This window comes from Morone saxatilis, unplaced genomic scaffold, assembly GCF_004916995.1.
Source record: "Morone saxatilis isolate NCDOM2014 unplaced genomic scaffold, NCSU_SB_2.0 Contig0, whole genome shotgun sequence".
Lineage (NCBI taxonomy): Eukaryota > Metazoa > Chordata > Actinopteri > Moronidae > Morone > Morone saxatilis.
Window position 1 is genome coordinate 12436055 of NW_023339650.1, and position 24901 is coordinate 12460955.

Here is a 24901-nt window from a genome sequence, read left to right on the forward strand (position 1 = left end):
CTATCTATCTATCTATCTAACCATTTGAAACCAAACACCATGCACCGTGCGTCATAGCTGCAGTGCCGCGTTCACCCCCGGCTCGCTTCCTTTCCACTGTGATCCAAAACTATGTTGTTTCCACAGATGACGGTCTCCAAAATGGACCCGGACAGCACAGGAATTTACAAGGTAAATGAATGCCTCACGGCGAGCGGAGTGTTACTGCTCTCATGTTTGTATGCTATTGAGCTAGGTTAGCGTAGCTTAGCATAAAGGCTGGCAGCAGGGGTAAGCTAGCCAGCTGGCTCTGTTCAAAGTTAGTTCAAAGGTCGCTGACAGACTGACAGTTAGCGAGCTATTGTGTCTCTGCGTCACCAAGTCTCTGGTGTCGTCAGTTCTGTGAGGACGGGAAGATAAACTTTTATTTGCCTTTTTATGGTGTAAGGTGTATTTTCTCGGACTAGGGAAAAAGTCAAGTTAGCCGTTTCCCACTGCTTCCAGTCTTTTGGCTAAGCTAAGCTAATTGCCTCCTGGCTCTAGCTTACGGTGACCATATTTTCAAACCACCAGCTAACCGTAAGCATACTGACAGAACTACAGAAAGAGCCACAAGCCTTGGCGACGACATATTGATTGATTTACACACATATACAGATAAATCATTGTTTAATTCAGAACATTTGAGTGTTTTACAGATATTTATCAGGACTCACAGCGTCCAGCTTGAACACTGGATGTGTGCTCAACATACTCAAGCTCCATACTTCATACACAAACATTACAGTAGTGTAAATAACTCTTGGCAAAAAAGCTAATAGGCATATTTCCCAGGATGTCAAACTATTTCTTTACCATAAATCCAGTACACAAAGCCCTATTTAAGAGCTCATTACATTTCCATTACAATGTAGTGGAAATAAAGGTAATAAAGGTACACAGGCCAAGAAAAGGAATGTCACAGCCTTTAGATGTTGAATGGAAATGTTTGCAGGCACTCACCGATGAAAAGACTTTCGGCATAGACCTTGTACAAACATTTATTGCGCAACTATTGTCGCACACCCACAATACCCTGCATTACATTAGAGTCATTATTCTTAGTGAAAGATTAACTTCAGGGGTTTAAATGTTACACCCATTAGGTGCTAAATTAGCTCTATCACAGTTTCGACAGACAGCAAAGTGTGTAGAGAGAGTGCGCCTTGCTTATTATAGCTGCTGTGTGTATTTATGTGTGTGTGCGTGTGTGTGTGTGTTGTGCGCGTGTGTGCGTCAGAGCTCGGCCCGTGCTGCTGCAGAGTGAGGACACATTTGGCTCCAGCTGCTAATCCTGCCGGATGCCTTTGCCATGATGTGTCTCTCGGCACCAGGAAATCCCCTCAATGTCTTCATTCAGGCAGCCTGCCTCGCACACACACAGTCGCTGCCTCTCTGGCCCCTTACACACACTTTGTTAGCTTGCAAGTTGCAGCACTAGCCTCTTAAAGCCAGCGTTATTCTCCGCACACTCTTGGGGCTGTAGCCCGCGTCTTCGACTCCAAACTAGCTGTTCTGGCTTTGGAGATCTTGCGACTATCTGCTCGAGCAGCAGCTGCTTTTATGTAAACTATCTCGGACTGGAGTTCCAGCTTCATTTCACCCACTGCCACTTTCCCAGTTCTCAGCTTTAGCCTGAGAAAAAAAGAAAGATGCAGAGCGATGATGCAATACCCAGCAATCAGCCTCCATTGTGTAATGTTGCTCGCTACGGCTCAGCTTCCTGGAATTCCCCCTTTTCTTATGCGAGTCACATTGTACCAAAGACACAAGAAGAAGCACAGGAAATGAACTGCAGGTATCCCAAACTACCCACAACCACCAGAGAAAACATTATGGACCATTCTGGGTCACATTGACATAAGGTTCCTCAAGTTCCTGTAGCTGGTTTTTGAGGCTGCTCCTGGCAGTGATGTGTGAGCTGGTGGCTTTCCACTGTGCTGGTGGTTAGCCTTGGCTGGCCCCTCTCTGGCAGCGGCCGTGGACCAGGCCTCAGTGATGTAATAACTTCATTTATAGGCGGCCATCACAGCCGGATCTGTACGCCACCACGCAATTCTCACACTCTCGCTGCCCCCTTCGCCAACCGACCCTCCCGCTCTTTCCTCTCTACTATTATCCATAGGTCACAGCACATGCCTCAAACACACATAAACACACACACGCACACACATAAACACACACGTACACACACACACAGGCCTCTGTTGTTTGTTTTGTATCCTTGACTGCCAGTGCTTAGGGTAGTCTGGAGCTCTGAGCCTGTAGAGGCAGGACTGAAACAACACTTGTCACCAGAGAGCGAGGCAGCGATAATGAGAAATAAAGATGGAGGTAGTGTTAGGTTTGATTTTAAGATTTTAATATAAGTAGAGTTGAGGTTTATTAATTGATTAGTCGATCAGAAAATCAATTGACAATAATTAAGGGATCATTTAACTGAGTAAAAGTAAAAATGCTTGTTTGCTTTTCTTCCTTTTTATATAATTAACTCTAAATCTGGTAAATTGTATTATTTATTTAATGTTCACTATTTTTAAATATCTTGTTGACTTAATTGCTAAAGATCCAGCAAACATTTTTCAATCAATTAGGAAATCATAGCCACAGTCATGAATTGCATTCCTACTCTTGAGTAAAATCCCATTTCCACAAAATAAAAGCACTTTCCTAGTCTTGCACACACTTAATTTCACTTGGACAAATGCTCTTTAGCCTCATGTCCATCTCCGATTGATTCAATCCGATTCAATCAAAAATCCATTCATGTCCTGATGTGGACTAATGCGGTTAACCCAGCTCCATACTCAGAACAGAGACAGTGACTCAGTTCCTTCCTGTTCGGAGAGGACAGCCCTGGTCCAACTGTTAGTCATCCACCACTCCTCACAGGGTATATTTTAACCACTGTGTCAGTCGCAGCAGGGAGCTCCAGGCCGACACAGTATGTGCTGTATGTACGATGAAGCAACACCGTGTGGTGTGTGTGGCTCGTTTACATACGTAGGTGTGATTTCACTCTTTCCTCTGTTCTTCCCTCTGTCTTATCACTTCAACAAGCCAGGACAGGAAGACACCAGAAGTGGCTCACCTGTCTCACAACTACCTTATCTTATCGCATCCAAGCTACCCACACATGTAGTTAAAAAGTTATTGCTGCAGAAAGGAATGTGCTAATGAGGCACACAGCATGCCACTGCATTTGATAAGAAATGTGCTTGTGTGATGGTCTCTAATTATACTTAATTCTCAGTCAATTAGTTTTGATTTGGTGCTCTGACGTAATAAAGTGCCCAATAAGTTATCATCATTAATTTGAATAATATCAGTCCTTCCCCTGGCACTCTCTCTGTTTGCACTGTTCGCACTGTTTGCACTGTGTGCTGAGATTTTGTGGGTGTAACTTTTCTTATCGCCGTGCCTTATTTATCTTCAAGTGGAGGGAGTGTGCCAGTCAGAAGGGAGGGGTGTTACGCCGTACCTCTCTTCACTCCTGCTGCTATATTGGGATTGTCAAACAAGACGTTCACCTCCGTGGTTAGCTGCTGGCGTGGTTCGACCTCAGTTTATGTCAGCTCGCTCGCTGGGCCAGAGCAGGTGAATGTTTGCAGCCGCCAAAAGAGCTGGTAGGAGTATTGAGAAATATCTTTGAGTGAAAAGCAGATAAAGGTTTTAAAGTGAGATTATGTAACTTTTGAAGGAAGAAATAACACTCCTTCTTTGTAAAATTGAAAAGTCGAATCCACGAGCACTAAAAACTTAAATGTTTTGCTGCTACAGCCTCACTTAATCTGGTATGACTAGTAGCCTATGGTGGCTCATATTAGCTATGGTTGTGTGATGGCCTGCCGACCTCTGCTAAATTGCGTCATCTCCCTTTAAAGGGTCAATTCATCCAGTGGTATCCATCTTTGAGGTTTCTGCCTCCACCTCAATACAAAGGAGGATGCAGAACACTGCTGTGCATTACATTGCTGGATTTTTTTTAGAAATGCAAGATATCTGGATTCAAGTGTGTGACAGCTGAAATATGCTAATTCAGTGATATTTTCCAAAGCTTGTTTAAAGATATTCTGGAAAATATTGGAAATTACTTGCCTAAGAAAAAATAGATAGGGCATGTAAAATGACAACATTTTATCATTATATAGCTGGAATTTATTGGCCTTGACCTAGATTGTCTTTATTTGGGAATGTGATGGGGGTGTCAGTAGAATGCATGCCTACTAGATTAGATCAGATTCAGATTGTTATTGGGGCAATACTGCCCTAAATACAGTTTCTCTCTCAGTGTCATTAGAAAGATATAGATATAGAGATATAGATAGATATCTCTGTCGTCATGTTACTTTAATTATCCTGATGAGGTTGACGTATTTGGGAATTTGGTTAAAAAAAAGACTGGAATCAGATTAGGAATCAGCAATCGGAGGGAGCGTTGAGAAAAAAAGTCAGGGCAGTGCATCCCTAATCTGGGTGTGTAAATCTGCGTGTGTGTGCTGTGTCCCCTCGGTGAACCCAACGGACTGGCCCACTGTCGGCGAACAGCTGGCCACAAGAGCCTTACAGTGGGAACAAGATCAAATGTCGTCTCAGACCCCATCTGCTCCATGTGCCGCTATCACACTCGCTATGTGAGTGACATTCCCAGTGGTCTTTCACACACACACACCACAGATCCCTCTTTATTTTAAGAATTGGCCTATCCTGCAGGTGCTGTGTGTTGCAAGCACACACCTGCCTGGTTCCTGGTGAACCTGAGTGTGTGTTGTGTTGTGTGTTGTTGTGTGGTGTGTGTGTTTTTATAATGAATGCACCCAGGGCTCATCTGAAAGTCAAGCAGGAGCTGAGGTCAACGACCTCTTCTTTATATTGTAATCACCGCACTCAGATAATTGGTTCTATTAAAGTCTCTTGATATGGTAATGTCTGACATGCTCATCTGCATGATTGCCCCCTTTACACATGAGAGTGTGTTTGTGAGTGTGTACGGCAGAGAGTGTGAAGTGGGAGAAGAGAAGTGAGAAATGGAGATGCTGAGCGTCACTCTCGCACTTGCAGGTTTGCTAAATGATTTTTAAGGGTTTAATGAACACTATAGGCCTGTCCCCTGTAAAAAGCGAATTATGAATTTAAAATACACTTGACTTCTTCTTGTTCGGATTTCTCCATCAAAGTCAGTAAGCTCAGTTCACATTTAAGCCTGCAGCCACATTTTTTATTCTCTGTCAGTGTTTGTCAAAAGAGAAGATCGATCTTTGTCTCATTACAGGGGACTAAATTTCAGCTAAAGAATTATCTTCCTGAAATATTGAAGTGCTTAATAACCGAGCTCCGGGCTGCGCACTCGCAACTATATTGTCCCCTGCGACAGGCACTCATTGACACCCATGCTGCATTATTAAACACCGTTGCTCTTTCATAGCTTTTGTATGCAGAGTACAGAGTTTGAGAGTGTTCAGAATTGTTAGGTTTGTCCACTGCGTCAGAATGTCTCATCTCAGTCATACCTAAATAAAGGAAGATTTCTCTTGCCCAGGTGTCATACAAAGAAAATATCTGCAACGATGATGCAGTGGAAATTCCACAGATTGTATCAGAACAGGAAGTAACACATGGTGTTGCCTCATTGCCTGGTCTGAGCTATGAAGCAAGACACATGACAAATGATCAAACTGGACTTGCGTTACCTGTTGGGCTATCATCACTCATCTGTGACACACTTAATGTCAAGGAATGGTCACATGGGTATTTTATGCCACACATAACGTAGGGGTCTAAGGAAGTATTGTATTGCAGTATTTGGTTTTGTGATATTGTATCAATTCTCCAAAACCATGTATCGATATCAGTGTTGTAAACTGAGGGCTATGATGTTGGATGATACAAGGACTGAGAATACACATGCAGATCCTGCAGTACTTTCTAGCATATGGTGGTGTGTTCTTTATACCATGACAGTTTTCCTACAATTATTGAATCGTAACACCGGTAAAGATACTTATCATACCAGATTCTTGCCACTACACAGTCCTAATATATAGTGAGTTTACACAACTGTAGGTCATTTTTCTGTTGATACAGATACTGTTGATGTTGATTACCTTAAAGGAATCGCACATAACTAATTTGTACTTTCTTTCTTTAGACGACGAGGAGGCACTTAACTCCATTATGAAGGACCTGGCAGCCCTGGGTCGCTGCTACACCCAGCACAACAGCCACAAGCCCAAGAACAGAACCTTACTCTACAAACAGGTACGATGTTTTTCGTTATCTATATCCTCGATACCGATATCAACCTGACCACCTTAAATAGGTTTAAATTGTGGCTGGTAAAGGTTTGTAGCTAAAGCTATCATGTTTGGTAAAAGTGGATTTAAATGACAGCTTTCATAGCTGAAAAGTCAAAACCTGAACAGAAACTTCTCCAACCTCTTCTGTAAAATAAAGCTCCAGTATCAGATTGCGATCATCAGTAGCAGGACAGGACAGAGAATAGAAGTGGATTGTTGCATGAATAGTTGAAACTTTTCCTGCTGTAAAACCTTCCTGCTATTGGAGTCCATTGTGATAGACACAAATTCAGTCCGATCAGAGCGGCCATTCTTCAGGACAAAGAATAAACTTACAAACCTTTGACAGCCACCTTTTCAAGCCTACAGCAGGCTAGTATAGATTTTTGGTTTGAGTAGCACATTAAAGCGGTCACACTTTCTGCTCCATTACAGTTTATATTAACCACACACACGCAAAGCACAGCCGTGCCTTTAACATTTACTGTCATTCTGGGTTCACATGCAAAAACACTTCCTTTTTGAGTTTTTGTTGGACTGACAGCTGCTGGCTGCCAAAGTCAGGTGAAGGTTGTGCTGTGACTAAAAGGAGCTTATTCTGAGTCGAACACATATTATACACCGTAATGTGACATGCATTCACATAACAGTTATTGCCATGAGAATCCTAAACTCAAGGAAGCACATTTGATAGCTTGCTATGTGTTGTATGTTTATGCTGCAGGTGCACACAGACAAAGCATATTTGTCTGGTCGAGCTTGTGCCCGGACCGGTCTTTTGTGACAAAGCCGAATCTGGTTTTAATTTAGAAAAATGCCACCTACATTCACAAAGTCATCCCTAACAAAGGTTATGGTGTGGTTTATGGCCTGTCACCTGTTTATGACCACAGTAGATCAGTTTAGAAATCACTATAAATTATACTTTTCCGGCTGCTAATCATTCTCCTCAATGGTTTTAGTGCGCTGAAAACATCAGTGGCCCCAGGATTTCATTCCCCTCAATCACTTTGTGCCTCTTTCTGAAGTAGTTTCCCTGTGCTGTCGTTCCCTCTGTGGAATGATAATTGGCAAATCCTCTTGAAGCACCGATGTTTATGATGAGACATAAACAAACAGTGAGGAGCAGAGAGAGTTTCCGCTGCTCATCTGTGAGTCGGAGTAAACCCCTACTTTTTAACCAATCGCTTCGCACTGATATGATGTCAGGGTTCGTTTATCACCATGACCTCATGCAGACTAGCAGGCTCCTCCAGATTCCTGCTTTTTCTAAAATACAAAACGTAGCTTGTGTCATGCCATCAAGTCAAGTTGAAGGATAATGCCGTCTTTGTATTGCAGAGCAAAAATTCTGCAACAGCAATACAAAACATGTATCATTATAATGCCTTTTGTCACTTAAATTTCCTTGTCCGGCTTATCGCTTTAATTTATTCCGCAGCCCAAATCCCATGTACAACCATGAATCATTTTAACTTTCCACTTCCATAACTCCCCTCTGTTGTTATTTTTCCTCTCAACAGGATTTAAGAGTCAAGCTGGAGCATGAGAGAGAAAAACGGTATGTTGGAACCTCCGTATTGTTTTTTCTACTTCTCTGTCCAAGCCTTAACTCTTCACTTTGGATCTTTTTTGTTATGCTTTGCCATGCCTGGGATTTTGTGTCTAGGGGAAATCACAGTTACATGCCAGAGTAGCATAAAGAGAGGGAAAAATTCCTGCTTTGACATTTAGCCGCGGCCTTGTGTTTCAGACTCGGACGGGCCGTTTGAGAGGGGGGTGGGGGTGGTAAGAGGGCCTGAGAGAGGGAGTGAGCAAAAAGACTGAGTGCCAAGAGTGTCAGTTCAGTGTCCAGTCTTCCAGGCACACCCCAAATTAATACTTCATCTTCTGTGTTTTTTTGTGCTTTCCAACCGTCCCCCACATCCTTCACCCCGCTGCCATCTGTCCTCCCTCGCACCACCAGCTTCAGAGTTACTCAAGAGGCAAAGCATGGTTTCACTCATCCTGTCTGGAGACACTCTTACAAGCAGTTTTTCCACCAAGGTGCCTTACAGTTTGTTTACCATGTCGCGGTCCTTTGAAAGCTAAGGCGCCCAGTATAAATAACAGATCTTTTAAACGGGAGAGGCTTTATTTGGTGCTGAGCTTCATTTTGTCTACGCTGCAGCTCCATCGTTCCATGTATGGATGCTGAGTGAGTCTTTCAGGTTCGGGTCTGGGCCTTTAGCACTGCATCTTGGGAGAGGTCCAAGTTCGTAGACACACTTTGTCCCCATGAAACCTTTATTTAACGACCCACAGTGAGCCTGGAGTTGTCCAAACAACGCCTTAGGAGGTGGGGGTGGGAAATGACAAACACAGAGTGTACTGTTACAGTGGAAAAAACATCAGAGGGAGACTGACCAGAACCTACTAGAATAATTGTCTTGATTCATCAGCATATAGGACCAGGCATTGGTTTGGTGAGGCTTTGATTAGAAACCCACAGGCTCACAAGAGTGAGAAAGAGAAGGGAAGAAGCACGCTCCTTCAGCAGAATACGGCTTCACGTTGGGCCTCTCCGCTTTTTCACAGCCCTAATTGGCTACTGCTGAGGACGAGACGAGTTTTTCATGTTCTTGTCTCCCTGCGTTTCTGCCTCCCTCTGTTTCTCCTTCTCTGACTCTTCTTCTCTTTCTCATGAGCTCCCCTCACACCTCCCTGGAACAACAGCTCACTCTGGAAGACACCATTCACTGATTTTGAAAGCAATTTATTTTTTTATCCATTTTTTTATTTACTCTTTGAATTCACACTCACTCTTTCTCCTCACATTTTTTGTCACTATTTCCATGTTATGCTTGTCCAAACACTGGCTGCTTTCACTTTGATTTAGGGCCTGTTTTGGAAATCAGTAGGATATCCTGATTTTGTTACCGCAAGGGGTAAAATAATCATATCACATTGTAGCATTAGCATGACTAACGTATTTATTTATCTAAAGCTGCTCTAATCAACATTACACACAACATTATATTAACAATCAGTCACATTATTATGTATGTTTATATTATGTACTTTGCAATTCCAGACAGTCCTACAGTGTTTTAGCATCTTTCAGCTCATTGTTTTGGTTTCCTGTTCCACAACAGTACCGCTTTTGTTTATTCTCTTACCAGCAGGCAGCTGTTTTAAGCCAAAAAACAAAAAACCAACCCAGCACCAAACGGCTGACAAGTAAAGTTAGCGATTATCCAGCTAACATAGTGGAGCATTTAGCAGCTAAATAGCCAGACATGTTTTCAGGACTTGGTGGAGAACAAAGATGGAGCTAAAAAACAGTGAACTTAGATTCAACAGGTGGTGAGAAACACGACTCCAAATGAATGCTAATGTTGCTTTGTATCTGCTCGATGTTAGCCATATCAACTTAAAATGTGATAATACGTCAGTGTTGTGTTTACAGTGTGTCTCCACTGCCTCCAAAGTGGCCAAAAAATCACTTTATGCAGGTTTAATGTTTATATTTAGAGATAAGTACATCGACCAATGCCAACTAATATAGCATTTACAGTTTGAGCTAGTTAGCAGCTTCTGTCTTCAGTTGGGCCTTATGCAAATACATATGGCTCAGTAAGATAAAATGCAATACAAAATAATGAACACAAGCAGTACTACATTAAAAGTGCAGTAAAAAACTAATTAAAGGCAACATAACAACATTTCTGAGCCCTCCTAAAAAACAGTTTCAACTTGAGTTACTGAGCAAAAAAACCCTGAACTTGATTAAGTTTGACTAATTAATTCAATTCTTTTCATTCTTGAGAACACAGAAAAAACGTTACTGTACGATCATAATCCAAGTTGCAGCACCAGTGGGAATTACATGTTATATCTGAGCAGCGTCCACAGCACTTGAGGTATTAGGAGTCCCTGAGTCAGGATAACCGTGTTGTCTGTCCACAATGGAATCTAATTGTACGGTCTCTCTTTTCATTGGCAAGCGCTGAAGGTTTGGGGCAGGAAATAGGAGCTGTGTCTCTCTTCCCCCTGGCTCTGCCTCAGGGTCTCCTGCCAGAGAGTAAAGGAACAGAGCCAGACCCTTTTTTTTTCTCTGTGTGTATGTGATTGTGATTGTGTCCATGAGAGAAAGGGAAAGAGAAAGAGAGAGTGAGCTGGAGGATGTGTGAAAGCATTCGTTTTACTCTGCAAATCTGAGTGTCCACATGCTTGCACAGAGGAAGGAAAGCCATATCTTTCGGAGCAGCATCCTCATACCCCCAACCCCCCACCAGATCCCTCCAGCTCTTTATCAGACACATCATCGGCGAGTATAAACAGAGATGGAGAGCGTTTAGCTCTGCTGCTGCTCGCCTCTGATCTGCAAGCCTCCCTATTCCCAGAATCCTCTCCTCAAATGAGGGAACCAATGAGGAGTCATTAAGATAGGCAGAGCTTTGGCCTCTGATGAGGAAATGATGGGCTAAAAACAAGTCCTTTTATCAGGATACTATAAAGAGATAGTTGTCTGCGGATTCTTCAAAAGCAGAGAGTGAGGGCAGACAGACAAGAAGAAATGCCGGAGAGAATCTCTTTCTCTTTCTTCCCTTTTATTTTGTCAGGCTGTCTCCTTTATTTTCCCACTCACAGTCTGTAAATATCTCCACGACTCTGTATCTTTCACTCTGTCACTCTTTAAAAGAGGAGGGAAAGACACACATCCTGCTGCTTTTGCTGCCGCTCCAGATTTTTTCCCCTTTCCTCTCAGGAAGTTTCCCATCTGCCTTTGTGCAGGCTTAGTGGAGAGGCCCAGTGGTGTTGAAACAGTGGCCGATGCACACACTGATTGGGAAGCACACTCATGCATGTAGAATTTTACAAACACGCACGCATCCATATATACACTCATTGCAAACAGTTACTGATAAGCTCGGACTGGGACGGACAGACAGAGTGTACACACTCAGTCATACACGTAGGCATACAGTAGATAAGACATTCGTATGAATCGGGGGGGGGGGGTTACTCTGGCACTGTCTTGTTTTCATTGCATTGATTAATGCCCCTTTAGCATCAGCTCGCTCCTCTCCTTGACCCGGCTGACCTGTCCATTTTTCCTCTTGTTACTATAGAAACCCATAAACCATCATAAAATGGCTTACAAAGAGATTCTCTAATCCGCTCATATGTTAGAAGAAAAGCTAATAAGGCTACAGAGAATAGGAAAGAACTTGATCCGTTGGATCTATAACTCCATTTGTCTGTCTTTTCACCCCATTTTTTTTTGGTGTGTCTTATTGTCTCGAGCATGTAAAAAAACAACTGTAACCAACTTGTAAACTACGAGGTATAGCTGCCAGCCAGCTGATAAAGGCTGGGTTTTAGAGTCTGTGCTTGTGAAGCTAGACACAACACAGGCTTCTATCTCCGACCTCTGACCCTGCTGCCGTTCTCTGCTTCCCAGAATCATCCCGTTCCAGAGGCCACTGAAGATCAAGGAGCTGCTGCAGAAAGTGACCGAGGCCTTTGGTCAGCAGATGGACATGTTCTTCATGGAGAAAGAGGTACAAGAACAACTAGTGGACATTTGTAAGATTTTTAGCTGCTGTTATGAATCTGATTGAGAATGTCATAAGCGATAGAAAACAAGGAAGCAGAAAAAGCCTAATAACGGTGATTTTCAAGGACAAACATCCTTGAAAATCACCGTACATTAACATGATGGCTTTTACATGATAACAACAACATCTACAGTACGTCATGCGTACGCTGATTCTTTTACATGCCATCATTGTGGAACAATGGTGAATTAAAGGTCGCGTTCTGTATGTTTTCTTGTCCTTTCAGTTGTTGCTGCCCCTGAAGACCCAGGAGGACCTGGATCAGGCGGTGCTGACGTTAGGCTGCACCACTGGGACCAACGGGCTGCTCAGGATACTGCTCAAGACCCCCAAGAACAACCATGTGAGTTCCAAGCAACATGCACGTTTTGAAGACATGAAACGGATCATTGGAGAGACTTTAGGACATCAAATTGTCTTCAGATTTTATTGCTCACTGAATGATTTACACAGCAGCATTTCTACACAATAAGCCTTGTCATGCTGTTGTACAAAGATGTATCAATGTGTAAGTGGTAGCCATAACAACCGTGTTGGGAACAGCTGCAGCTTAGTCACTTGCTGACAGTGGGAATTTAGCTGTGTAAAGTCATTCTCTTCTTAAAGCCATGTAACCTTTAAATTAAGTCAGAGCTATTGGAGGAACTTCCCCTGCTGATGATGATGTAACTGCTCAATGATGTAACACTGTCCTCACTTCCTCTCCTGGTCTTGTTGTCTTTCTATTCTCGCTCCTCGTCTCAGTGTGTTTTCTCTTTGCAGTACCTACAGGTGAATAGCAGGGATAAGCAGAGTGAGATGAGGTCGTCACGGTCACTGGGAGATCTGAAGGGCTCCCTGCTCAAGGGCTCGGAGAGGGTGCGCAAACACTCGACAGGTGAGCCGACACGTAGGAGCACACGCAGAAAAATACAATCTCATTGGCTATCGGACGAATCAGAAGGACATTACAGCTCTATCAGGAGTTGTTAAGACCTAATTTCTCCCAGTGTTTATGTCTATAAGGAGGCAAACGGCAGACACTTACAACAAATCCTGCTGATGCCAAGATTTCTTGCCCACTTGCAAAGGCCTCAAGGGTGGCTTGTCATTGTCAATTTATAATACACAGTGATGATACAGTCATAGGAATGTTAATGGCAAGAAGAGAGGCATGCTTTGTCAGAGTGGAAAAATGCAAATTGGAGGTGAAAGTGACAACTGTAACCGCCAGAGAGATGTCAGGTCAAGGCAAGGACAAGTTTCTGCTCTCATACCAAACAGCTCTCCGCCTGCATCATCACCTTGATGAGTAAGCGCTTTGATTCTGAAGATGTCAGGTTAAAAGTGTTGATCCTGATGAGGAGATCACTCCCATATCTGTCAAATATTGAAGCTATATACAGTCGGTTTAGCCGGAAACAGCTAGCCTAGCTCTGTCCAATGGTAACATTCTCACTAATTAATACTCAGTATATCAGTACAGTATATCTTGTTTGTTTATTCTGGCCAAAAACTGGCAAATTGTGCTTTTAAGTGGGGTTATGAGCTGGGTCAGTGTTGGTTTCTGGATTCTTGTCATCACCAAAGGTCCTTTTCTTGTCATGTCACACTCCAACAGACAGTACAATCCTCTGCTGTCTCTCCTGGCTTGTTTGGTAACATAGCGTGAAGGTTTATTTTGCTCTATGAAACACTGAGCTCCCCCCGTCTGAGTCTTTTCACTCTCCTTATATCAGGTCTATCCAGCAGGGTCAACATTTCAGTCCTATCTCTACCCTCAGACACATGCAGAGACGAATACCGCTCACTTCAGTGTTGCATTTGCATTTTTTGCATAGCAGCTGAAAAAACAAAAAAAATAAAAAACATCTTTATGGTCGCTGTCAGCGCCAATCTTTCTCACCTAGCCCCAATAACATCAGCGCTGTCACCATCCCGACTCATATAAATTGTATAGAATTACCCGCTCTGTGTCAATTCCCCTGCCTGCCTCAAGTCAGAGCGGCTGAGGGATAGCAGTGGAGGGAGTGGTGGCAGATGAGAGGTGACAGGAGAGCGGTCACAGTGGATGGTTGAGTGAGGATGTGATGTGAGCCCGGGTAGCTCGATGACGTATAGCAGCAGGGGGAAAGGAGAGGATGGAGACGGGGGGGAAGAGGCAGAAAGAATCTGAACTGTGAAGAAAAAGGTTGTGAGTTTCGCTTTCAGTCAAAAACTAGACTGTTGACCATTTCTATACATCTTGGCACCTATTTGGCCTCTGTGCACTTTTTCAGTATTCCTGTCAGCTCAGCCAGCGACAGTCAGACTTCCAGTTGGTCTTCTTACTGTGTCAAGGACGAGTTCTCAGTCTCCGCTGCAGCTCAGCCAGGGGGAGCGTTTGTCACAGTAATTGAGGTTAGAGGTAGCAGCAGTGTGGTTTAGTAAATCATTTCTCGTAGTCCTGGCACTGTTGAACTTGTACCCATGAATAACACTGTGATGCCGTTTTCTCCCCTCTGCCCCCTCGCTTTCATCTCTTCATCATCTTTCCCTTGTGCTCCCTCATTTTCTTCCGGCCCTCATCACTCAATTTCTCCTTTTTATTTGTACTGATTTTACATTTCTCCTCTGTCTTTGCACTTCATTCTTTCATCTCCCCTCTATCCTTACTCGCTTCCCCCTGTTTTTTCTCCTCGCTCCACTTTTTTCGAACTGTCCCAGGTTCACTGCACACAGGTCGGACGTCCCCGCCTCCTGGCAGTGTTCCAGAGGAGCAGCAGCAGATTGCTCGCCAGGGCTCCTACACCAGCATCCACAGTGAAGGGGAGTTCATCCCAGAGACCCACGACCAGAATGTAAGAGCATATCCAGAGGAAAACGACTGTATATGAGGACTATTTAAAACACTCCTTTATGATTGGCGGGAGGTGTGGTTTAATGTTAAATTCTATGTAAAATGTTCATCTAATGAGTACATCATATACTAATTTGGCTTTTTAAAGATAGGGATGGAGACATTTGTAACACAAAGGTCTGACTTTTGGACTAAATTGAGGGAATACCATTCCACTTTGTAGCGACTTGCATCCATCTTGTCCGTTATTTTTAACAGGGACATCTCAAGAGAGTCATGCTTGTCGTGGCCACTTAGAGAGTATTATTGAACGTTAAGTAGTGTTAGTCCAGACAGTTTCAGTATCAACATGCTGAGACTTTAGCAATCCCAGTTCATGCACAGGAATGGTTAACATTGGCTTCATGACCCTCTAATTTGGCTCTTTTTTAAAAATGCTTGTCCAGCAACCATGCAAGATAATTTACTCTGAAATCTGTTTAGTCTTGTCTTTCGCTCTTTGCCTCTCTTGAGCTCAGTTAAGGGAATATTGCTTTACCTATAGTGCATCTTTGCCTCTGTGTTGTCCATTATTTCTAAAGGGAACACTTAAAGAGTGGCCTTTATTCGACTGTTAAGAACACGTTTTTCAGTCCATATCGTATTGTTGTTTCCCATCAATTTTTATTGTGTATAGCAGAACAAATGGGACAGTTATTTCGTCCTCAAAAACCAAGATAAATCATCTTTCTAGAAAACAATCAGAAACAGATATCCTTGGATATTATGTGAAATCCTTTATTTGCAGCTTTTGAAGAGACCTGTCTAAGACACACAGTACTCCTTCAAATTCTCATATTGCGTTATACTCTCAATCTCTGAACTGCTTTACATTCTCTCCCACATGATTGCATGCTCTGTGACCCTCGATTCACCTGTGTTATTATATCTGTCAGATGCTGGATCCCTTTGGGAGTGCAGACAACTCACTGTCGAGCAGCTGTCAATCAATAGATCAAGCACTGGACAGGTGAGTCATCATGCAATGTGTGATTTATGACCCATGTCTGTGTGGATTTATGTTTATGATGTGCACATTCAGATTGCAGACAGCATTAGTTGCAGAGATTTGGTTTGTATCACAGTGTCCGTGCCTGTTAACACACACACAGAAGCAACCAGAGGCTCTCAGTAAAGTCTGTAAATGGTGTTAAAGGCCAGTAGAGCTTCCTGACCCTGCCTGAGCTGCCTGTGTGAGAAAAGGAATCGGGTCGCTTTGCTGTTGCCATGGCGACAAAACTCTTATCTGGACGCCTGGATTCCTCTGTTATCATGAGAGAGAGGGAGGAGAAACAGAGAGTGAGTGGGAGACGTAAAAGTGTAAAGCAAGAACGAGCTGGATGAGAGGCAAAACTGAGCCAGAAAATGAAAAGTGGTGAAAGAGTGAGAGTGGAGTGGAAGTGCTGGGCTGAAGAGCGAAAAAGACTGAATGTAAATCAAAGGGGAAAAGAAAAGTGAGCAAGAGTGAGGTTGAGAGAGAGAGAGAGAGAGAGAGAGAGAGAGAGGACGGAAACAGCTCTACCTGCACGAGGCTTATCTGGGCTCCAGGCTGCAGAACAATGGCAGGAAACGAGTGCATGGAACTTTTCCCTTCGAGCGGGCATGCGTGCCCCTTATCCAGGGTTCTGGCCCGCGCCGCCCTGTGGTCAAGATAGACGTCACTCTCTGTCGGGTCGTCAGGGCTGGCCGCAGAAAGGCTAGGGAGGGTGGGAAGTGGGGGGCGGGAGGGGAGGTGTACATCGCCACATTTAATGACAGAAAAGCTCAAGTTCAGCAATTTAAGCACCACAAACTTCACTTTCACTTTCTTATTGTTAATGCAGCTTATCTTTTTCTAATTCAGCACATTGTTGTTTAAAATCAATTGTGACTGACAGCAAAGTAGTTTGAACGCAAAAGTCATTTTGAGGCCCTTTGTGCTGCTTTACAGTCGAGGCTGTTGTGAAGTTTCGGGCCAGCAGCTGTAGCCAGACTCTGTTTGAAGATAAGCAGAAATTACTGACTGAAACAGCACACCATTTTTCAACTTTTTCCCCCCTGTTCTCTTGTCATTTCAGTCCTCCTTTCACGCAGAACAACCGTGACAATAATTACCTGAACCTCAACTATGAATACAAAGGTAAGGAGGGGTAGAAATCTGCAGCACCCCTTTTGCTGTTGAGTTAATTCTCAACTCAAACACTACAGAAAGATAAAGAGAGGTGCAAAAAGCTTGTTCATTATTAGAAGGTTCTGTCTGTTACTTTTGTTTTTGTTTCTGCTGTGATTATTGCGCCACGAGCAGTTTCACAGATAAAGAACATAAGCTCTGTTCATGTAGCTCCTGATTGCCTAAAAATGTTCCCCGTTGCAAATTCCCTCTTGAGATTACTAATGAGGAGGGAGATGATATTATTTGATGGTTTTATCTGGGAGTAAATACTTAAAATGAGGAATGGGTTCTTGGGAAGATATTTAATATCTTGGTTGTATTTCTTGTGTCTCAGGAGAAGATGAAGAGTGTGATGGCGTCATAACTCTGTTTTATCTTCCACACAGTCTCCCGTGTGCACCCTTTGTCCTTCTCCTTTCCCCTTATTTTGTCTCTCGAACCATCTCCCCTCCTCGTCGGCCCTTTTTTTTTAAACTCCGGTTCTTAATAGACATTGCTGCTTTCCTGTCTTTTCATGATCACTTCCCTCCTCTTGATGCCCCCCCTTTACTTGTCTAGTCCTTGTCCCTCGGCTCCCTGTCTGTCCCTTTTCCTTCAGAACGCAGATCAAATAGAGCAGGATGACAGATAACGCCACACTAATCCTCATGAACAGAGGAACCACCGCGGCTCCCCCAATCTGGTCATTCCTTTTTCCCCTGCACCCACCCCCTGGTGCTGTAAATTAAAAAAAAGGGAGTGCTGCACATTGTGTACTCAGACTGGGAGTATGGGAGCTTCATATAGCTGCAGCAGTACTTGAAGCCTTGGGCACGCATGCATCCACGTGTCTGCACACACATGCACGCTCTCCCCTCCCCAGATGTAAAGCTGTGTGGCCCTTCCTGCTGAGGGCTACAGTATTTGTTTACCATTCCCTGTGAGTAGATTTTTCCTCTCCATTCCGCGCTGCCAAACACAAAAAATAACTCCCGTCTCCATGGGATACGGCCACAAAAACAGCGCGAGGGGAGGCAGTCATCTGACTGAACAGCTGCTTTCAATTGCAAGTGGCTCCGCTGCTCTCTATTCTGTGTGTGTGTGTGTGTGTGTGTGTGAGAGAGAGAGTGAGTGTCAGCGCTCGCCTGCGTCAGCAGTGCTCCCCACCTGCTTTTAGTTACTGCTCCAGTGGGTTCAGAGCTAAGGCTAAGCTAGCACACATGAGCTGTTTTCACTTTCTCTCTTGGCTGCGGTGAGGCGACACAACAGCTCCGTTACATGTGTGAAAAGCTTCTTCCATTCCGCTGATTTTGAACCTGACTTTGATTTGACATGCCGAGGCGAGCAAAAGCAATGTAGCGTCTGATCACTTCAAATGTGAAACTGTGTCATCTTTATTAGGCATTCAGTATGTGTGTGTGTGACTAGCTCCAATCAATTAGGCATGCATTAGTGAACTTGAGACATGAATAAACACAAAAGTGTAAATTGAGAATTCAGTTGTAATGTGAGACTAGTTGTTGAGGCTTCAATGACCAACTAACTGACAGCTCTGCCTCATTGCTCCCTCCGCAGGTCGCCATGGGAAAGGAGGGACTTTCCCTCGCCAGTTCCAGTTGCCCAATCGCAGCAAGGATTACGGAGACCGTAAGAAACCAGCTTTTCTAGAACAATAACAACACCACTATTACTGCACAGATTAAACAGATACGTTACTATGTGCACAGGACAACACAGACAGATTCACACACCACTACCAGACATCTTTACAATGCCTCCTCCTCATATTTTTACCACTTTTCCAGATAAAATATTTTTTAATATTGTTTGTTCTCTGGGTAGATTTGGTACATGAAGTGCTGGCTTGCTGTTCCAGGCAGCTGCTAGTAATTGCTTACTCAGAGGGCTAACCTTGGCTAGCAATGATTTACGTTTCCCTGCGGTGAACCCGAACTTGTATAAAAACACAGCGCCCTGCTTCCTGTCTGAGGGGAAGTGGGACAGAGTGGCGAGAGGCATTCTGCTCTGGCTGGCCCTAAAAGTCTTGGCCAAGAGCTCGCTTTCTGTGAACACCTGTAAATTAAAGTAGTGTGTGAAAATCATTCACAGAACAAACAAAAGATGCAGTGGCCTGTGAGTTTGTAAAGTCATTAATATGTCTATATATTATTTTTTTTATGTGTGTTTTCAGGTCGCAGGACACTTCCGCGCAGCTTCATGCCGCAGGAGAACCTGTTTCAGCTGGTTCCTTCCAGTCGCACTCGCAGTTATAATGGAGACAGTACGCTGCAGTACAGCGACCTGCGCTCACTGGGCCGCACCGCTGACAAAAGCTGCCAGCGCGGTACAGCCAAGTGTAAGTAGAGTCCTTCAAATGAAGGGACAGACAAACACTAAAGGAACTTTTCTCCCCAAACATATAAACAGTCTTATGTAAACTGAATTTCTGGGCCTTTGTTGTTGATTAGTGTTGTATGTGTCTGGTTCCTGTGGATAATGAGACAAATAAACCCTCACTGATAACCCAGACATGAATGAAGAAAGTTCAGACATGTTTTCTTGTGCTTGTCAAGAGTAGGGCCGGGTTCAAACCTAAGTACTTTTAAGCGCTGTAACCTCATCGTGTATATGCGTATGTACGACCAAATGTCTCCTGTATTTATTGTGTGTCTCTATGATTTCACTATGTGGACTTAAAAAAACAAATTCATAGTCTTGTTTGCTAATTCTTTGATCGGATAATTTATATAATAAAAAATTTAGCTTTTTTGTGGATACAGTGGATACATAAACAGAGTGAATTGTTGAAGCAGAAAAAAGTCAAACACAGTGGAGTTACAAGAATTTTAAATGTGTTCTGCCATTGTGAATAGAGACAAAACAAGGATAATGTCTTTTCCAGTAAATACTCTATGGCTGTCAAACATGTTTTAACTCTTCGTAGCAAGTAGTAGAGGGACAGTAATACTGTATGTCACATCAGGCAGAATTTCCCTCTCATCATCCATGTCACAGTATCACATCTGTCCTCATTCAGTCCACGTTGGCCAGAAATTGTCATTGATATAAAACGAAAGTTGGCCTCAGCAGTCTGTGGTTGACGTGTCAGCCTCCTCTGTCCTTCTCACCCACACACGACCGAGCTGTCTAACCCAGCCGCAAAGAGGCTTGTTAATAGCAAAACAAAGTCTCAGAGTCTGGGCCTGTGAAGATGAGAATTGTTGAGATGCTCTCTGTAGGTTTTGTAGACCCTCTGTGGGCTGAGCGTGATTTGACTCAGATATCAGGGGGTTTCTCCCATTTGAGAGGGTCTGCGGTGAGAGTAATTTAAAGCTCCTGCGGTGGATTTGACGTCTGGTCTTGGTGATGTAGTGTGAGCGTTGCAGTCGGGTTTTGTGGTAGATGCTTCAGTGTTAGTGTTTGCTCAAGTCAGTAAATCAGTGTCTGCCTCTGGGGGCTTTGTAGGAAAATGAATTATTGCTGGGTTTTCATCATCTGGTGTATTGTTTCTGCAGCGCCACGGGCTCCAGTCAACTGGCGACAAGGAAAGCTCCTGGGGCGCGGGGCGTTCGGCGAGGTCTACCTCTGTTATGACGCCGACACAGGCCGCGAGCTGGCCGCCAAGCAGGTGCCCTTTGATACAGACTGTCAAGAAACCAGCAAGGTGAGAGAGAACACGATAAGTCACTGGCTGCATGTATTTTAGAGCACAAGACTCAGTGATTTTATAATCTGTGATTAAAGATGCTATTAAACATGCTTCTTTCTGCAGGAGGTGAACGCTTTGGAGTGCGAGATTCAGCTGCTGAAGAACCTGCGTCATGAGCGGATTGTTCAGTACTACGGTTGTCTTCGGGACCTCGAACAGAAGAAACTCACAATTTTTGTTGAGTTTATGCCCGGGGTATGTATTCTGCAGGGCATTTCATTTGAATATATTTAAACTTTTATAAGTCACATGTAGTACAACGGCGAGGCAACAGCCCTTAATGTTTCCCTGAGATACAATAACGAATAACGTCTGAGGATGTCGTATTTTGAGTTGTTTTTGGCTGTAGAGATAGGAGCACAGACGTTCTAACACAAACATCAAATCAAACCCGTACCGGCCACATCTGCTAAAAAACAATTTTAAAATGTCACAAGCTGTCAACAAACATGTCCTCAGTGGTTGATGTCAGCAGAACAGCTCAGTTTATGAGATCATTTTCTCACTAAATGAGCGTCTTAATGAGCTGCTGTCGCCTGTGGACCCCGTCTCTGCGCCTGTTTTTAATATTTCCTGGCCTTTTTTTTTTTCTCTGAGTGGCATTGAGCGTCTTAGTCACACATTGCCTGGAACTTGGAAATGTTTATGTTTTGCTGGAGTTTTGCTGGCAGAGGAAAGAGAGGAGGTGACAAAGCCAAGTTTGTGTGTGTGACTGGTCGGCACGGCTGCACCGCTGTGGCCGACCGATAACAGCCGCCCACTGTGAAGGGGAGGGGGGAAGTGTCCCTCTGAGAACCAGAGAGCTGTTGAGGTGTCCTGTTGACATATGAAATTGAAGAGGGAGAGGGGTTTTGTTTTTACTGTGCGAGGCCAAAACTGCATCTAAGGTGTTGCTGGATCAGGTCTTTGCTCCTGTCATTGTCCTTGTGAGGAACTGAAAACAGGAAATGAAAGGAAATGCAGGACATTGAAGGTGTTTAGACAAAAAAAATCCAGCAGATTTCTTTCGCCACATTGTATGTTTATATACTTGGGTTTTTGTGCTTAAAAATTGGCTCAGAGGCTGCTTTCACAATAAAACAAAAGAAATCCGCTTCAGCTGGAAAAGTTGTTGCAAGTGCGCAGCCTTCAAATCATTGTTATATCAGACACTGAACCATTTTATATTCACCATACACATCCTTCCAAAACAGAGCTTCTATAATTTTATACACTGCAGCTGTGACAATAATAATAGTTAACACTACAGCCAATATAAAGATCATAAATGCTTTTCTCAGCCATTCTAAGTTCCACTAATTCTTTCACCATCCCTCCAGGGCTCAATAAAGGACCAGCTGAAAGCCTATGGGGCCCTGACGGAGAAGGTGACGAGGAGATACACCAGACAGATCCTCCAAGGAGTCTCCTACCTGCACAGCAACATGATTGTACACAGAGACATCAAAGGTAACAGAAAAAACGAGCTAGCAAAGGTCAGGATAGGATTTTAATTGGATTTGTAACCAGTGAACACCCACGCTTGAGACCTGGACTTAGCTGACAGCGTGTAAACGGCAAATCTTTATAGTTCATATTGCAGCAACTGTTGCTGAGAACAGCACCGATCCATTCATTTTATTCTGGTTGACATTTACTCATTTGGTTATTCACCGTCTACTGAAGGAGCCCGGAAAAAAAAGAAGTGCTATTTTGAACTCCCCTTATGAGATATATTAGGCTTCATGCTGGTGAAATCGGCCAGGCTAAAAATGTTCAACACCGGATGGAAAGGCTTTAGTTTGGCTGCCCGCAGCTTTGGGAGTCACTGCTTCGTTCAGCGGCAGCCAAGAAGAGGGAAATATACCGTCTGGTGGGGAAAAAAGATAGTGGGTCTCATAGGACACGCGCTCTATGAGGGTATATGTGGGTGGGATTTTCCACTTCCAAATGCTCTTCATGTGTAATATACGGTGTGTGCTCATCTCACCACACAAGAGCTCTTCTGTGTGCAGTAAAAAGAGTTGTCAGCACATGCGGTTTTCGGATAGAGAGCTTGGCATCGCAGCCGTGACATTAGACTATAAAGTTTTGGTGAATTTAACGTTCTAAGGAGCCAAATAAATGGAGTAGATTTAGTCTCACATCCTCCCAACACATCTACAGTGGAAAGGAATTAAAGAAGTGAGAAGGTAAGAGGAAAGGTCACAGGTTTAGTCTCTCAGTCTCTTCTCTGCGAGCCCTCCATCCTTCAGTGGGTGTGGAGAGTGAGTGGCGAGTGGTGTACATTAGTCATTGATCAAACAACTGGAGCGCCTGAAGGAAATGGGATAGACACAGCTACAAGTCGGAAAATGACTAAAGGAGGAGGGAAAAGGGTGCTGAGGTTAGGTCCACGTGGAGCAGAAAGTTGATTAAATATTTTATTTTCTGATTTGTGCAGTCCAAAGTTCCCGAAGGGGAGAAAACATCAGTGTTTGTAGAGTTTAGTGCACTGCACTGCAAGGTATACTGTGACATTTTAAAAATAAACCTACTGTTCCATCATCACAACCATAGGAAATGTTTACCTTTCCCCTTAGGTTCTTCACTCAGGTTGTGGCACAGGAAACCATGCTGTAATGGCCGACTACATTAACTGAACCTCCAAACTTTTCAACGTATCCCTTGAAGGATATCGACAGTCCTCGGGAGACTCTGAATAACTCTGAGCTCATTTTGTTTTCATTCCACCAGGTGCTAACATCCTGAGAGACTCATCAGGGAACGTGAAGCTGGGCGACTTTGGAGCCAGCAAACGTATCCAGACCATCTGCATGTCTGGTACAGGAATCAAGTCCGTCACTGGCACCCCCTACTGGATGAGCCCAGAAGTCATCAATGGGGAGGGATATGGCCGCAAAGCTGATGTATGGTAAGAATAACATCAGATGGAACTGTAATGTGGCCCAAAGGGGAGACATTTATTACAGGCACAAAAATACACTGAAAAAGCAATAAAGTTACCTCAGTACATGGGTGGTAAACCGATAAATTGTTGAAACAATTGAGTTGGTGGTATGTACTGTATGTAACCAAAGTCTGGTGACACTTCAGACATGTTAAGTGTACTGTAGCTCGAAGACATAAGACCAGTTACAGCTGTCAGATACATACAGTATAGCAGAATCTTACATTTTGATTACAAAACAGAAATACATGGCAGGTGTGGATCACCCGTAAAATATAATTTAATCCAATGCAGTAGCCCTGCAGTAAATACTATATTTGTCAAGCTTATAATGTTATTGTTGTGAGATTTGACTGTATAAAAGTATTTAACCTCTCACAACCCTCTGTTCTGCACCTGGGGCACTAGCACAATGCCACTGCCATTACTATGAAGAGTAAATTGGACATGACGATGTAATACATGTGTTGATAGATTAGACTGTCTTCTTTTCGTTATTGTGCAGGTACAACGCATGTAGCAATAAAAGTTCAATTCAGCAAGTATACTCTATTACTGGGAAATAAAACCAGTTACAGCAGACAAATACATAGCAGCCACCAGGACATTAATGCTATTACGTTTGGATTACACAGCAGAAATACTGACTATATCAGTATGAACACCAGATAAATATAATGCAATCCAAAGCAATAGCCCTGCAGTAAATATTACATTTCGTTACTGTCCAATGAAAACCATGTATCTCTAAAACATCAACATTTCATAAAAATGCCTTTTTTTTTAAAAGATTTAATCACATTACTTTTTGGGATTTCTTTTAGCCTAAAACATTTTGGGATTGTAGTATGACAAACTAATCTTAACTCCAGGTTTAAAGCAGTGCTTTAACTGTACCCCTCACATTTCTACCTTTGGGATGCTAACGCTACGTAAAATTATTATAGACTGCTTCTGTTATGACAGATTTAATGAATATAAACATGTAATATCATTATATTGACATATTAAAATTATTATCTTTTCATATTACATGGCCATCTTCTGTTGTTTAAATTAAAATATGGTGTCTCCCTACATTCGAAGGGCATACAACAATGTAATAAATTACTGAAAACTTTATCAGAATCAGAAATACTTTAATAATCCCAGGGGGAAATTACTTACTTTATTTCCAAATTTATATTGAGGATACAAAAATAAAAAAAAGTACCTTTGTTTTCATTTAGGCGAGTGTTAAAGGGTCAACTCTTATTTTTGAGATCATAATTGGTGTTGCTGTTGCACTGAATTGTTTTGTACAAATAAATACATATAACTATAACTCACTACTAATATTTGATGCCAATATGATTAAA

The 24901-nt window shown here is 43.1% G+C and overlaps 1 protein-coding gene across 1 annotated transcript in view; it reads left to right on the forward strand.

Annotated features, from left to right (window-relative positions):
• The window catches only part of map3k22 (mitogen-activated protein kinase kinase kinase 22), a gene marked incomplete in the record, with an annotated part of 36866 nt that overhangs the window by 9732 nt on the left and 2233 nt on the right, over positions 1-24901 (forward strand). Inside the window, 15 exon segments of the mRNA XM_035681176.1 lie at positions 127-171; positions 6167-6276; positions 7838-7875; positions 11761-11860; positions 12144-12260; positions 12680-12794; positions 14603-14736; positions 15671-15744; positions 16832-16893; positions 18481-18552; positions 19097-19261; positions 20421-20569; positions 20678-20809; positions 21934-22063; positions 23330-23507. Of these exon segments, the coding sequence (XP_035537069.1) occupies positions 127-171; positions 6167-6276; positions 7838-7875; positions 11761-11860; positions 12144-12260; positions 12680-12794; positions 14603-14736; positions 15671-15744; positions 16832-16893; positions 18481-18552; positions 19097-19261; positions 20421-20569; positions 20678-20809; positions 21934-22063; positions 23330-23507 (1621 nt within the window).